Source organism: Microtus pennsylvanicus, chromosome 7 (assembly GCF_037038515.1).
Source record: "Microtus pennsylvanicus isolate mMicPen1 chromosome 7, mMicPen1.hap1, whole genome shotgun sequence".
NCBI classification, from domain to species: Eukaryota; Metazoa; Chordata; class Mammalia; order Rodentia; family Cricetidae; genus Microtus; species Microtus pennsylvanicus.
Window position 1 is genome coordinate 4,651,406 of NC_134585.1, and position 16,207 is coordinate 4,667,612.

At 54.8% G+C, this 16,207-nt stretch overlaps 1 protein-coding gene across 3 annotated transcripts in view; it reads left to right on the top strand.

The window, feature by feature from the left end:
* Positions 1-3,936: 3,936 nt before the first annotated feature.
* Positions 3,937-16,207, top strand: part of Scube3 (signal peptide, CUB domain and EGF like domain containing 3) — a 37,248-nt gene continuing 24,977 nt past the window's right edge. For all 3 annotated transcript variants that reach the window (XM_075979687.1, XM_075979689.1, XM_075979688.1), the window contains exons 1-3: positions 3,937-4,319; positions 14,381-14,503; positions 15,130-15,255. In XM_075979687.1, coding sequence (XP_075835802.1) covers positions 4,235-4,319; positions 14,381-14,503; positions 15,130-15,255 — 334 coding nt within the window. In that variant the 5' untranslated portion in view covers positions 3,937-4,234. The remainder of the gene's footprint in view (positions 4,320-14,380; positions 14,504-15,129; positions 15,256-16,207) is intronic.

Consider the following 16,207-nt stretch of genomic DNA (forward strand, 5'->3'; position numbering starts at 1 on the left):
GTGACAGACTCTGACCCAAAGCATAAGGTGGAGCCTGGCGGTGGGGGTGCACTCCTCGGAGGCAGCCCTGGGAGGCAGAGGCGGGTGGATCTCTGTGAGTTCGAGGCCAGCCTGCTCTACAGTGTGAGTTCCAGGACAGCCAAGATTACACAGAGAAACCCTGTCTTGAAAAACAAACAAAAAACAGATAAAATATAAAATAAGGTGGAGAGCAATTGAAGAGGACACTGGATGTTGACCTTTTGACTCCCTGTATATACACACATACACACACACACACACGCAAGCACACACATATATACACACGCACACACATGCGCGCACACATGCACACACATATACACACCCCTACACACCCCCACATACACACACATACACACTCATACCCACACCCATCCACACATACCCACACACATGCACACACAAACATACATATACACCTCCCCACCCCATCCCCCCCAACCCTCCACACGAACGGTAAAGCAAAGGCACTGGGCTGGGATTTGAACCCCGCAGGCAGTCATTTTAACTCTACAGCTCATGGCAGTCACCAGGTGAGAGGGGTGGCAAAGCTGGACACGGGTGGCGGGACAGTCCCTTCTGGCTTGTATCTGCTCTCCAGGAGACTATTGCCCATCAAACTATTGTCATTGACTGGCTTCACCTTTGAGAAAACTGAGGCACTGCGAGGGAAAGAGGAGGCTGAGAGAGGTAATTTGGGGGGCGGGGGTCTCTGCATGTGGCTGGATTCCAACAGGGGTGCCCCCGGATATATTAACTAGGAGTGTCTCACAAGCAAGGGGGATGAGGTTTAAGAGCAAATGGCAGCACTTCTGGGCACGGGGTGGACACCTGTCATGGCAGCACAGCACGGACGGAGGAGGGAGGGCCAGGAGTTCAGCGTCATCTTGGGTTCCACAGTGAGTTTGAGGTCAGCCTGGGCTACATGAGACACTATCTCAAAAAACAAAACAACCCTCCCCCAAAAGCCCTAAGTACATTAATTAAAGGTAAATTTTTAAAATGCAGTTGAGAGATGGATGGAGAGGCCCAGAAGACACTGGACACTTGGCGAGCATTTCCGTGCTCCTTCCTAGTCCTCGAGTTATTACTGTCTGAGTGGGACCCCTGCAGACACTGACTGCACAGAGGGCATTGGGGCCACACCCCAACTCACTGTGCCCAGCGATAGAATCCTTGCTTTTACCCCATAAGGTCCTCTGAAGGGCAAGGGATGGACTAGAGACAGATCAAGGTGCAGTGTGTGGAGGGGAGTAGACAAGAGATGGGTGGGGTGCAACGGGGAAAATGGGCTAGAGACAGATGGGGTGTGGGGGGGAGTGGTCTAGAGATGGATTGGGGTACTGTAAGGGGAATGGGCTAGAGACAGATGGAGTGTGGTGGGGGAGTGGACTAGAGATGGATTGGGGTACAGTGGGGGAATGGGCTAGAGACAGATGGGGTGTGGGGGGGAGTGGTCTAGAGATGGATTGGGGTACAGTGGGGGAATGGGCTAGAGACAGATGGAGTGTGGTGGGGGAGTGGTCTAGAGATGGATTGGGGTACAGTAGGGGGAATGGGCTAGAGACAGATGGAGTGTGGTGGGGGAGTGGACTAGAGATGGATTGGGGTACAGTGGGGGAATGGGCTAGAGACAGATGGGGTGTGGTGGGGGAGTGGTCTAGAGATGGATTGGGGTACAGTGGGGGAATGGGCTAGAGACAGATGGGGTGTGGTGGGGGAGTGGACTAGAGATGGATTGGGGTACAGTGGGGGAATGGGCTAGAGACAGGTTGATACGCAGTGAGGGTGGGCAGAGAGCAGAATATGGGAGAAGCCCCCGGGTTATAGGGGAGCAGAGAGGACAGATCAGACGGAAACTGGGACGTGGAAAGAGAAACTGCAGCAAAACATCAGGGCTGCCAGAGGAAGGGCATGCCACTCAGTGGGCACGCCATGGAGCCTTCTGTCCAAGACTCAGGAGGAAACAGCGCCGTCTGGGGGTCTGGGAACTCACAGGAACTGTTGAGAAGGCCCCAGAAAACACTCAAGCTCCTGGAGAGTCCCCCCAGGACCACCTTAGCTGGGGGGGGGTAGGAGTGGGCTGGCAGGACTCATGCCCAGGGACACAGAAGGATACACAGTTAGTATCCAAAGACGGAGAAGTAAAAGCAAGCAAGACAGAGACAAAATTCCCTCCCACCTTGGGGCTCCTCAACTCTCTTCAGTTCCCTCAGGCACTGTCTGGATACCTCCAATTCTCTCTCTCTCTCTCTCTCTCTCTCTCTCTCTCTCTCTCTCTCTCTCTCTCTCGGCAAAGAGTGACAAGTTTGAACTTGTCCTCCAGCTTCCACATAATTGGTGGCAGCAGGCAAGGCTGCTGGAGAAGGAGGGGTTTACCAGAGGAATGAGGGAGGAGGACTCCTGAGTGACAGGGCTGGGAGGGACCACAGAGGGGGATCATCTGACCAACCTTTCTGTGGCCTCCACACCATTCCCATGACCCATGTGTTCACCTCCCCCGTGGCATCTCTCACATTAGCCAAGGGCCTCCAGGATTCCTCTTCCCAGAGTCCCAAGGGCAATGTCCTCTCTGCATCACCCAGCCAATAAATCCACCCTGGTTTTCTAACTGAGGAAACTGAGGCCAACTGGAATGGGACTGGAAGCCAAAAGGAATCTGTCTCAGGACAGCCAGGGCAGGAAATTCATAGCCTCTGCCTGCGTTCATTCTTTTGCTTTTCCATTTAATCCCTGCAAAAGCGCTTGACTCTTCCCCAGGGTAGGAAGGAGTCTGCTGTCACCCCCACCCCAGCTGACGCGGGCTGCCAATGTCAAGGGTTTGAGAACTGAGTCATCTTTAGGGAGACCTTGGTTATTGCCCAGTTCTCCTGGGTGCCCTGGGATGACAGTTTCTGTTCTGCACAAAATTGGCTCTGGAGCAGGACTCTGAGACCTGGCACAATTGGCTCAGAGCAATTGAAGGGGGCAGGGGGACAGTGTCCAGGCCTGGGGGACTTCTCCTTCAGCAGTGGGTCTCTATTTTAAACTTATCCTCTGCTGCCGGTGAAGTTAGCCATGGAAGTCGGTTTGGAGATAATGGACAGGGCCTTCTGCGTGTTCTAAGACGATCGTGGTTAGCCTCTGCCTGCGTGCTGAGCACTAGACAGCTCATACAGGAGCCTAGTCAGCGAGTTACCTCCAACGCCCACAGAGCCTGCCCTGGAGCCGGGCCCGTTTTAGCCGAGGGACTCGGATCTGAAAATGAGGATTGTGTCCCGAGGGTGCGAGTGACTTAGGAGAAGAAGTTCTGAGGATGTTACTTGGTCGGGAGTGTGAGTCCATCTCTGTGTTCCGAGGTGCAGCCTCCCAACACCTCGCGCCCTCTTTGTCTCCCCGCCAAGGTGCGCCTGCAGACCTGCTCCGCTCGGCCCTCCTGGTGTGCGAGCGCGGGGGGTGCACCCTCAACTCCCCCGCTAGCTCCCCACGGGGAGAGCGGACGAGCCGGAGCCCGGGTGCTGTTTGGTCTGGAGCGGAGCGGGGGCTTGCATTGATCCATTGATTGTGCGCGGTCTGCGCCTGACCTCCCTGCTCCCGGGGAAGCCGTCTCCATGGAGACCGGGCCCGCTCCCCCAGCGCCGGATTGTAAATTCCTGCAGGCAGCGGCCCGGCAGCCTGGGGAGGGGGCCGCGCGCCCGGGCGCGCAGGGGGAGCGGCCGCCACGCCGAGGCCCCCTTTGAAAGAAAAAAAAAAAAGGGCACGAAAAAGGAGGTGGAGGAGGAGGACGGAGAAGAGAAGCAGGAGGGGCAGTGGGAAGGGGAGGAGGAAGAAAACGAAAAGGAGCAAGGAGAGGAGGAGAAAGAGGAGGAGGAGGAGAAAAGCGAAGAAAAACAGACGGAGCCCGGGAGACGAGAAAGCAAGAGAGGAAGAAAGAGGCAGAAAGGGCGTGTTTAGGCGCTACGTCTCCCCTCCCCTTTCTCAGGTCCCAGCTCCGGCTCCTGCTCCGCGCTAGCTCTCCGGCTCCAGCTCCCCGCAGGCGAAGCTGGGCGTCGGGTGCGATAGCCCGGGCCGCCCCTCGGGCCGCCGCCCCGCGCCTGGCCGCGCTCCCCACCGCGCGCTCCTCACGCCCAGCCCGGAGCCCCCGCGGGGCGCCCTCCAGTCCCCTCCCCCTCTGCCTCGCGCCCTCTCCGGGGCTGCGACACCCCCGCGGCCCCGCCGCGCGGAGCTCCAGGCCATGGGCTCGGGGCGCGTCCCCGGGTTCTGCCTGCTCGTCCTGCTGGTCCACGCGCGCGCCGCCCAGCATGGCAAAGCTGCGCAAGGTAAGGGAGGCGCGGCGCGGGGCTGCGGGGCTGCGGGATGACGGGGCCCGAGTCAGGGCAGGTGCCTGGAAGTGCGTGGCTGTCAGGACCCGGCCTTGTGTCCCGGACTCTCCGGCCAGGGCCAGACCTCTGGGCGCTGTGCGCCTAGCGAAGCGCTTGGAGGAGCCTGGGGGCGGCCGGCAGCAGGGAGCATGCACTTCTGCCGGTTTCTCTGCCACCTCTAGCATCTTCCGCCGAGGTTAGAGAATCTTCTCTCAAACATTGCCACGGACTTCACTCGGGGGCTTGAGACCTAGAGAAGTTTTTAGCCGTGCCGCACACTTCGTATCCTCACCCCCTCCCCGCACGCAGACAGGCCGAAATTTCAAAGTTGCTGTCTTATCAAGTCTAAAGATGTTAAAGAAAAACAGGCTCTTTCGCGGTGAAACCGACTGCCTGTCACGGGATGGTAGGGGGCAGAAGGAGAAAATGTCTGTGACTGGCTTCTGGCACGCACGTTGCGTTTCTGCCTTTTGGGGGGAAATCTCTTTCGTCTCGCATGGCTTTCATTTCTTATCATAATATTTATTTATTAAGGCCTGGGGTTTCCAATTCCATTTAAATCCAGGTCAGAATTGCATTAAAATAACAAAGTAAAATTCCAGGCTGGGAGCTCTGACAGATTCCCTCTAGGAATTAGAGAGAGACTGGGAGGCCCTCCTGCCCCGGTCCCTGACCCCGAGCTCACTGCCCAGCCAGTCCCAAGGCTGCGCTGGCAGAAACCAGGCTGGTGTCCCACAGTTCTCTGGGGACAGCCTCCCCTCCCCCATTGACCTGCTACACCCCTCCCCCCACGTTGTCCTCACCCAAAAGAGATTTATATGGACAAAAAGAAAATTCCTCTTAGCAAGATTTTGCCCGGGAGGTAGATTCTGCCTATTGTCCCAGGGGCTCCTGAAGCCAGCCAGGGATGAGGAGGTGTCTGAGCCAGGAGGAAAGTTGAACTTGGGAGTTGGGCAAGTCTGAGTGTCTGGCAGTCAGGTCGCTGTGTGGAGGGGCCTGAGCCCTGGAGTCCTAAGCTGTTGTATGCCACCCGCTTTCACTGTGTTCCTAGAAGGTGCTAGGTCAACACCACCCGCCTCCCCCAAAACACGGTCTCTACCCTTGCCCCCTCCAACCTGTCCATTAACATAACTAAACACGGGAGACCCTCCGCTGTCAAGTACCAGACCCCACACCACACTCCTTCCAGCCCCAAACTGCTTCTTCTGCAGCCTTGGTTCCAGACAGCCTGCTGCCTGGAACAGCCCCTCTCTCCACTCTGGATTTGCTTGTGTGTTTTCGTAAACAAAGCTGGCTTTTGTAGTGCACGCTGACTTACTCATAACATGGAATTAGCTAGGGAGTTTAGTCTGAGGAAGGAACAGATTTCGTGCAGTAATCTAGAGAGACAAGATAAGGGCCTCTTTCAAGTTGGAGCCAGTGTCTGCAGAGGTGGGGGGGACAAGAGGAGAAGCAGCCTATTAAAGGGGCTCCAGGTGCAGCTGGAGACCCCTAAATGGGACAGGTGTGCAGGGAAACCAAGGCTCTCAAGGGATAGAAGTCAGGATATTTCCAGGGTACCTCGGGTACCTTCTTTTATTGGACACCCCACTGGGTGCTGGGGGACACTCAGCAGGAGGCGGTACCCGCAAGGCCCCTGCTTATCTCAGTCCTAAGCGCCAGCCACCTGCCCTGGTGAGGCTGCGGTAACTTGGCATCTGCCCCCTCCCCCCGTAGGATTTCTGAGTCTGGCTGGGGCTAGGCTGGAACCTCTCATTAACCCTACCATCCAGGAAATCTGTGAAACCCCGTCCATCAAAGGTTGCCTAACAACAGGTTTGCTGGAAAACAGAGCTGTGCTTGGACTCAGATTTGTAGGTAGATGCTGCAGGCAGGGTGAGAACTCTTTGGTCTGAGCCTTACAGGCTTACCCATGGTGCTGTGAGCTCCGGGAGGCCTCCCTTGCCCCCTCGGCATATCTCCCATCTATCATCAGGGCTGGGAAGTCCGCCTTTGATGCCACGTGCTCCTCAGTGGAACCCTAGAGGGTCTGTAAATCGGAAACACCCTCAGCAAGCATCTTGAAAAGAACTGCTGCACTTCTGGGGACATCCGTGTCCCTGGGAGCGTCAAAGCCATGTGATGGGGACGAGGATGGAACTGGGACAGGAGCTTAAGAATAAAGGAGGGAGGGAGGAAGCGAGAGGGAACACCAACTCCAGCAGCACGGTCCACCCCTGGCCCGCTGTGTCCTCTGGGACCTAGCCCCAGTCGGGGATTGCTGAACGTTTTGTCCCTGTGGATGAGTGGGCGGGTCAGCTAGTGGGACTGGGAATGAGTGAGCTTGCTGGGTACACGGTTTTGAGTGGTTCTCAAGTGCCTGTCTGTGTGTCTTAAAGTAGACAGACTGGATAACCAAGATAATTGTAAACTTAAAAGCATTAATTTGCTTTGCTTTTTTTGAGGGGTGGGGGTGGGGTAGAGGTGGGAGGACAGCCATGGCTAAAAAGACCTAATCCCCACTTAGGGCTCAGGTTGCAGCTGAATGAAAAGGTCTCAGGGCCTCCAGGGGGACTGGTCCAGCCCCCAGGCCGGCTCCGGCTCTGGCTCCGGGACAGCCAGGTTGGCCATTTAGTTTACCTGGTAGTTTTCTTTCCTTGCTGGGGATGGAGACTGAGAAAGTCAGCCATTTAAAGCCACGGCATCCCTGAGAGTGAGCGTGTTCATCTGGTGGGAACAGTGTCTCTCTGTCTCTGGGTCTCTGTCTGGGTGTATGTGTCTCTCCTTTCCCCCACCCTCTCTTCCTCTTTAATGTGGCTGTTTCCTCTCCTCCCGGCTTCCCTCGGCTCCTGTGGCCAGCTCCTACAGTGAGGGGACTGTTCCTCCTAGCCCCTCCCTCCAAAATATGAAATGAAAACCATAACCGTGTCAGCGGGTGAGGGTGGCTCCTCAGGCAGCCGCCGTCGCTTGTGCCCCATCGAGGCCCTACTGGAGAGAGCAGACAGACAGACGGACAGACCGCACTCTTAGATCCTGTTGTTTTATCAGTTTCCCTAAGCTCATCCCCACTTTTAGGAAGTCCTCAGAAATCCCTTTGACCTCTTTCTGTGGCTTTCTGGTGGCGTGTCATAGGTGTGGGGAAAGCCTGGGGCTAGGAGGATATAAATTTTGTTCTCCACCCCCCCCCACACACACCCGAGTCTCTGTAGGATAGAATGGGGGAGAGTGGACTACAAAGACCTAGGAGTCCCAACCGTTACAGGTAGAGAGGCCTCAGATGAGACCGCTTTCTGGAACCTTCTGGAATCTGAAAGCATGAGAACCTGTTTGCGTTGCGATGTGAGTGGCTAGGACCTGTTGTGAATGGAGACAGGCCGGGTGTGAGGTTGGGAATGTGAGGTGTGCATCCACTGGGGTGTGTGAACATGCATGTGCATGACTCTGTGTGTGTGTGTGTGTGTGTGTGTGTGTGTGTGTGTGTGTGTGCGAGCACATGTGTGTGTGGTGTTCCGGTGAGGGGGAGGAGGTGGGCGATGTGCGTTTTGTTTTAGTTGGAGAAGGAAAGTAGAATGGCTTGGTCCAGTGCCTTGAACCGAGGGTGGGGGAGGGGAATGCGTGGCTTCAGATCCTCTGGAGAAGATGGTGGAGGTGGAGGAACTTGCTGCCAGATCCCACCCTGATCTCTGCCGCCTGCTTCGGTGTGCGGGTGTGGGCCTCTGTACCCCTAGCACATGACCACTCACTAAGAAAGAGTTCCTGTCAGGGCTGGAAACTGCGGAGCCGCTCTGAGGCTGGCAGTGCTTACGGGAGGCCCAGACCTGGGGAGACAGGAGTCTGGGAAGCACTGGACTGCTGGAGCTCAGGGGAGAGGTGAAAACAGCCAGCGCAGGGCCGTGTGGAGGGGATGAATGGGCTACTCACCTGGGCAAAGGAGGGACACTGACTCTCTGTCCGCAGACTAGCCACTCTCTTCCCTGCCAGCCCGCCTTCTGCCTGACTCAGGTGGCACTAGACGGGTGGAAGAGGAGGTGTGAGCTCTCCCAAACTCAAGCCCGCTGGCTGCGAACTCGGGTTCTGCCCATTTGCTGACCCCATTCATATCCGTAAGCTTCAGTACCCTCTCCACCTGGACCGTGTTCCATTCTGCCGGTTGGAAGTCGGGCCACTTGGTACTTTTCCTTTCTTCCCCCACCTCAGTTTCCCAAGGAGGGTAGTCCTGTGTCAGGCGAGCAGCTAGCCTAGAAACCAGCCCCAGAAGCCCACGGACACGGTTCTGTGTATGTGTGCACTATGGTGCCAAGACTGACCCCTACCAATCCCCGAGCCCTGCCCTCCTCAGACCAAGGGCTCGCTCTGGACTCGGAGCTGGATGCATTTCAGAAGTGGGGTACCCCCCAACCCCCGTCCTGATCAGGCCGCTGGGGACTTTGGTTTGTCAATGGTTTTCTCCTGTGACAAACCATAACCCCAGAGAGCTATGGGCTTTGAATTTCAGAGCTTTGTGCCCACGACTGTCTGGTTGCGGTTACGGACAGTGGCAAACTGAGGACATGGTTGCTGACCCGTAGAAGATGCAGGATAAGGAATCCCTGGGTGAGGTCCAGCGTCAGGCTATGTAGGCGTCCTCGTGGGAGGATGGGATGTTAAAGGGTAGACCCTGGGGGGCAGGTTTAGAGAGAGGATGCTTTTTACAAGTTTCTAATTATATTTATTTGGAGTTTTCCTCTGGCGGTTTGAAGCTGTTAACAGCAGGAACCTGTATCCCTGGTGTTTGTTTTTGTTTCTAACCAGCTGCTTGGCCCCAGAGAAGTGAATCCCAAGGCTGGCGACACCTGCCCACCACTGCGCCTGCCCGCCCGCCCACCCTCTCCTTGCCTGCTCTCTGTCTATCCTGGTCTCCTCTTCTGCCATGGAGCATCCAGAGGCTGGCTTTTGACCACCAGCCAGTTCAGTTCCAATCCATCTCGAGCTCTGTTTGGTTGCTTGCTTCAAGCTGAGTGCTGCCTTGGGGCCAGGGGAGGCAGAGACCCATCTCTCAAGTACTTTTGAAGGCTTTCGGGGGCGGGACAGAGTTCTGTCTCTACACTGGCTATTGGTTCTTCCCCAGGGTAACCACATTAGGCAGTTCCCCATCCATTAAATAAGACATGCCTGCAGCTGCCCGGGAAGGTAACAAAGGAGCCCAAGAGCCTACATCCACTGTATCCTCCAGGCCTCGGTGCACTGTCTTTGGGGACTCTTAAAAAATCTCCATGTGTGCTTGTGCAGGCACACTGCCATGGCACACGCGTGGAGGTCAGAGGACAACCCCTGGTGTCCTTCTCACCGTCCACCTTGTTTGACACATTGTCATTGTGCACCAGCTGGCTTGCCATCTGGGGATTCTCCTGCCTCTGCCTCCCGTTTTGCTGCAGGTGTGCCAGGATTAGAGAGGCACGCTGCTGGATCTGGCTTTCCAGGAGTTCTGGGGCTCCTGGCTCAGGTCCTCAATGTCACACGGCCAGTGCTTTTCACACTGAGCTATCTCCCCAGCTCTCTCCTCCTCAGAATAAACTCCCTAGGGCACCCCTCTTTCCAGAAAAGTAAAGAAGCAGGCTTCCTTCTGGGGTATGCCACAGGGAATGGCCTCCTCCAACCATCTGATTAGCAGAGACCTACGAAGTACCTCCACTCCACTGTTACTCTGTCTCGTTTACTGCTGAGCCCTGGGCACCTGGCACACTGCCCTGGTGGTACCTAGTGGCCATTTGTTGGGTGGTCAGGTACACACAGCTCTGCCAGCAGTGCCATGGGTCCAAAGGGTCAGAAGTCATGGCCTTCAGGAACTCACGGCACCAAGTTAACATGGAGCAAGCATCCAAGAGCATACTGGAGGGGTGAATAATGACAGCAAGCTTTTCTTAAGCACTCACGTATGTCCATACTGTAGCACGTGCTGGGTATTAGCTCATTTGATGCTGGGAGCAGCCCCCAAGATGGTGCTGTGACTGGTGCTCAGAGGTTGACTCAGGACGACACAATCACAGGCCAAGCCTGCATGGGGACCGCCGCAGTGTCAGTCTAGAACCCGCACTGGGACTGCATGGCACCAGTCTAGGACCCACACTGGGACAGCCGTGGTACCAGTCTAGAACCTGCACCAGGACGGCCACAGTATCGATCTAGAGCCTGCACTGGGCTGCTACCATGTTGGTCTAGGACCTGCACTGGGCCCGCTACAGCGCCCGTCTAGAGCCTGCACCGGAACCGGTCTAGAACCTGCACTGCTACAGCGTCAGTCTAGAACCTTGAGTCAGTCCGTCATGGTGCTCCTCTGGCAAAGTGTCTCCCAGCTCAGGCAAATAAATCATTTATTTACATGAGTTGAAAAAGATATTCCCAGACCTGCCCAGGAGGTCCTGATTTGGTGGGTCTAGACACCCCTGGGTCTTTAGAGGTACTCTGATTCCAGTGTGCAGCCTGAACCAAGAACCAGCAGTCTAAACCAACCCACGCCCAAGAGCATCACTTGGCTTGCAGCTGGTAAACAGCTGTGCCCTAGGAAGATGGACCAAAGCTGAGGCTGCCCACGCGTGCCACAGAGGTCCCTGCAAGGACACATTCTGGGCCGCCAGGTACGCTGAGGCGCTCTGAAGAACTGACAGAGGAGGGGGAACAGGGTGCGATCGGGGGCCCTGTTTCCTGCTCTGTACCTCAGCCCAGTTTGCTTCAGAAGATGCCAGCCACAGTTGGATGGTCCCTTCTCCAGCAAGCACCCAGCCACGGGAGAAATGGACCATGTTACATAAAACCGCTTCAGAGTGTTAGCTGAGCAACTCAGTGTGAACCAAAGAGAGGGCAAGTTGAGTCTCCCAGGGCCCAGGGCTCCCCAGGAGCTGACGGACAGTTCTGAACCAGGCATGGAAAGATGGAAAGGGTGGGCCTGGAGCATGGCTGAGGAGGAGGAGGTGGGGGGCAGTGCACTGGTCAGGTGGTGGTGAGGGAATAGTCCAGGGTGGGATGTCCTGCCTCTGCCAGTCCTCAGATTGAATCCTGAGTCCCATTCCCTCCCTCCTTATATTCCTCTCTCTGCCCAGCCGCATCACTCCTGTCTCCACCTCCCTAGTGCTGGGGTGTGCCACCACTGTTTGGTTCTGTTTCTCTCTTAGACTAATCTCATGTAGCCCAGGGTGGCCTTGAACTCACAGAGATCTATCTGCCTCTGTCTCCCAAGTGCTGGGGTAAAAGGTGTGAGCCACCACTGCCTGACCTCTATGGCTAACTAGTGTGGCTAGCTCCACACTCTGGTCTTCAGGTGAGCTTTATTTGTTAAAGCACAAACAAAATATCACCACATTTCCCCTTTTTTGTCTAAAATAAAAAAGGTTATAACTAATATAAGGAAAACTATATACAATAAGTATAACAACCATATACAGTATGTACAGGCAATAAGTACATCAACAATGTCTGGTCCATTTGCATTTGATAAGTTCAGAAAATGTTCCAGTAGTCCTATCTCGGTGAGAATGTTCCAGTAATCCTATCTCTGTGAGAAAAGTGTTGTACCTAATTCACTTTTTTTTAACTTGCGTTACCAACCCAAAATTATCTTTTTATGTCTCTCAACCTTACATAGTTTCCATTTCTTTAGTGAATTTCTTTGCTGAGTCTGGTTAACACTTCCTGTTGCCCACATCCTTACTCAGACAAATTAACCTCATGGCTGCTCGCAGCCTCTTTTGAGGAGGCACCATCATCCCCATTTGGGGGGGAGGGTCTCGGGACCAAAAATGAAAAAGAAGCCAAGTGTGTTGCCGCATGCCTGCCATCCCAACACTAGGGAGGCTGGAGCAGGGGGATTATGAGCTGGAGGTCAGCCTGGGCTATATAGTAAAGCCTTGTCTTTTAAAGGAAAACTTAGGATAAAGCCTCCCAGAGGTGGGAGAAGTGGACCTTAACTGGGATTGTCTCAGCTCCTGTTAACCTTCCTTCAATTGGACAGTTCTCGCTTCTGTATCCACTGTATCAGTCAGACAGACAGGTTCTCCAACAGTCTCTTGCCATCCACAAGGTCACTCGGACTTGGTTTATGAACTCCATCTTCATCTTTTCACTCCATGGTGACAGGCTGGCAGGCTCGTGACTGCTGAGCTTGGGTGACGTGGGCAGTAAGTGTACACAGGACTGTCGGGACGGCCAGCAACGGCACAGAAGGCTGGGGGGTCATGAGCAGAGCCAAGCGGAGCTGAAAGGAGCCAGAGGAGCTGAGGCAGGCAGGGTGTGAGGTGCTCTCATTGCAGGTCTCAGCCCATGGTACCCCAGCCCTGGCCCCAGTGCTTCTGGAAGCAGAGTGTCACAAACTACAGGAACTGCCGGTGCAGTGTGCTCTGCTTAGTCAGAAACTCCAGGACGTGCCTTGTGCTGGGTTCACTGGATCTGGCAAGGGCTGAGAGCCTCCATTCTAACAAAACCCACTTGGCAGCTCAGGAGTCATACCCGCCTGCTCTCAAGCCCCACTTGGTTGTCTATTCAGATACTCTTTGGAAACTTTGTATACTTTTCTCTAGTTCATAGGTGGGCATGGCCTCTTCCTCCTCAGATTGTGACAGGACTCTCAACCCTAGTTGCTCATTAGAATCATCTGGAAGCTTTGGTAAATTACAGATTGCCAGGCCCCGGCCCAGACTTGACTACAGACTTTGGGGCCTTGGGCATTTTGCCGGGAGCTGCTGAGAGGAGGATCTCCTCATGCCCAGTGTCTCGTGGCTCCTACCTGCTCCTGCTTCCTCTCACTGGTCTATCTGACTGGGCTAAGTGGCCTGTGTGTTCTGAATGTAACGACTGCCCCAGCATAGCCCTTTCCCTCTGAACGGGCCCTCCTCCTCGGCATCACTTCAGCTGTCTGGGCGCTCTGGTATTGTCTCTGACTTCCCCAGGTTCTTTATTTGATTTATTTTGGCTTTTTGAGACAGAATTTCTCTGTGTAACAGTCCTGGCTGTCCTGAGACTTGCTTCGTAGACCAGGTTGGCCTTGAACTCACAGAGATCTGCCTGCCTTTGCCTCCCAACAGAGGTCCTTTCTTAATCATCTTCGTTTTTTGCCCCTCTGGAGGGGCCTCTTCCCTTAGTGTCGTGCCTATTAGAGGGAGCATTGGCGTTGGAGCAAAAAGATCCAGAACTGAGGGCAGGGGCGCTGCCTGCTCAGTGGGAGCGCTCCAAGAACTGTGCTTACCAAGCTTCAGATGGCCAGGCCAACACCTGTCAGATCCTGGCCCTTCTGCTGCTAGCTCAGGGGCCAAGGAAAACCTTCCATGGAACTCTGTTCCTCTAAAGCCGCTTGGTCCCATGCTGAACAAGTAGGAGCAGGCTTGATCTTTTGTCCAGGTTTTTGAGAGAGGGTCTCACTATCTAACCTAGAACTCCTGATCCTCCTCCCTCCTCGGTTTCCAAGAGCCGGGGTCACGGGTGTGCGCCAATGTACCGGAAGGACAAGTCTGTTCTACAGTTGACTGTGAGGCACATGAAGAGCCCACAGAGGTCCCGGCTCCTTTTCTTCCTTAATTTACTAGTGATCAGCTGGGCAGGGTGGTTCATGCCTGTAGTCCCGGCATTTGGGAGAGAGGGAGGCAGGAGGACCAGGCATTGAAGGCCACCCTCAGCTATGTAACAAGCTCTAGACCAGGCTAGACCATAGGTGTCCCTTTCTAAAAAAAACTTATCAGTGACTGGACTTTTAGGAGACCAGTGACTCCGTGCCTGTCTCCCTTGCTATAAGCCTGCTGCTACGAAAAATAAACTAATTCACACTGTGTCTAACACATTGAGTGTGCTGGGCAAATTGAAGAGTGTCTCAGAATAGCTGAGCCATGACTGTGGTTTGAATATCTTGGAGGCAGTAAGTGTTCATTGTGACTCCCTGAAAGGACCAGAGAATGTGGGGACCTCAGGTGCACTGGCTCTGTCTTTAAGAGGGGACTCTGACTTGGAGGAGTACACCTTCAAAACTTACTTGAGGGGCAGTGTGGTGGTCCTCACATGTCCTCCTCTGCCCCTGCCAGATGTGGATGAGTGTGTGGAAGGGACTGACCATTGCCACATCGATGCCATCTGCCAGAACACGCCACGATCGTATAAGTGCATCTGCAAGTCCGGCTACACCGGGGATGGCAAACATTGCAAAGGTGAGACTGGGGGGTGCCTACGGAAGAGTGGGAACCAACGCTGTTGCCTCGGGGACGGCGTCACAGTTCCCAACACCTGCAGCCTCTACAGGCCCAGGAGGGCCTCTTCCCAGAGAGCAGAGTGTCCTGGTGTGCATCAAAGCATTGCACAGATGAGCCGGAGAGCTGGCGGGAACATTCCCTAGCCTCTTACCCGCATAGCCGTCTGGAGTATCACACCTCAGGCTCAGAACTAAGGCCTGAAGATCCCTGAAGCCTCAGCCTCTTCTTGTACCATTCAGATCGTGCTCATGGGATGGGACTGGCGTTCCCCAGTGGGAGTTCACTCACAAACAAGTATATCTTCTGCCATAATTAAAAAGGTTAATTCCAAGTAGCTTAGGAATATTGTTCTCAGTGTGTGACCTTGCATACTGCTGCGGCTTCGGTGGACGAGGTCTGTGATACTGCTTGTTGGTAACTTTTTGTTACCCGCTAGGACCTGAGGGGTATTGGTTCAAGGATGACACCCCACCCCCTCCCAGCAGTACCACAGTTAAAAAATTGTTCAAAGTCTCTATATAAAATGGCATAGCTGTTTGTGTGTGGTCTTCAGCATCTCCAGCCTGTATCCTCTCTGTGCACAGACGTGGATGAGTGTGAACGGGAGGATAATGCGGGCTGTGTGCACGACTGTGTTAATATCCCTGGAAACTACCGGTGCACCTGCTACGACGGATTCCACCTGGCACACGACGGACACAACTGTCTGGGTGAGCAAGGGGGGCTCGGCGCTCATTCGGTGGTGGAGGGGGGCTCGGCGCTCATTCGGTGGTGGAGGGGGGCTCGGCGCTCATTCGGTGGTGGAGGGGGGCTCGGCGCTCATTCGGTAGTGGAGGAGGAAAGGGGCCAGAAAGAGCTGAATTCTTTCAAGGGAGCATGGGCAGCCCCCCCTGTGAGGTAGGCACGTGGGGGCAATGGGAATGGTGGGCTCAACTCCGTGCGTGGGGGGTGAATTAGCTTCAGACGAGCCCTGTGTCGGTCACTTAGAACCTGTTAGATCTCTCATCGTTAGATCTCTCATCCCTAAAGTGTGTTAGTACCCTTCTTAGAGGCTGCTTGTGGCGGGGGGGGGGATCATCACAAGAACCTGTGTAGAAAAGCCGGGTGCAGCTTTAACACGAGCGGGTGCTCCATGGACGGGAGCATTGTTGCTGCTGCAGATGGTGCTCCTCAGGGCCCTGGAAGCCTCTGCTCCTTGTGCCTAGTTTTGTCTCCAGCCTTCCTGTCTTCAAGCTCACCTACCCAGTTCTGAGCCTCAGTCTACCTGATGTCCCTCGTCCCAAGAGCTCCGATCCAGATGGGCTCCCTGGGCCACTGAATTCAGCTTTATTTAGTCTGTCATTTTTGAGAGTTAGTCAGACCAAGTGAGAGGTCCCCTTAAGGAGAAAATCTGAAGTGTACAGGATTTGAGATTTGAAATTCTCTCAACTTTCTCTTTGGTTCTGGCAGAAGAGAGAATCGGCAAAGGAAAGAGCAGTGGGTTAGGGTGTCAGATGCCCCTGGTCTAGGACCTCCCTTACTGCAGAAGGGCACATGACCATTGCTGCTGCCACCCTTCTACCCAGGTCCCTGGCAGACCCTTCCTAGTGGCTGTCTTCCCCATCCCCTCTGTCACTGTATCACCTGGAGACTCCTTAGGGTCAAGAAATGAAACACTGGGTG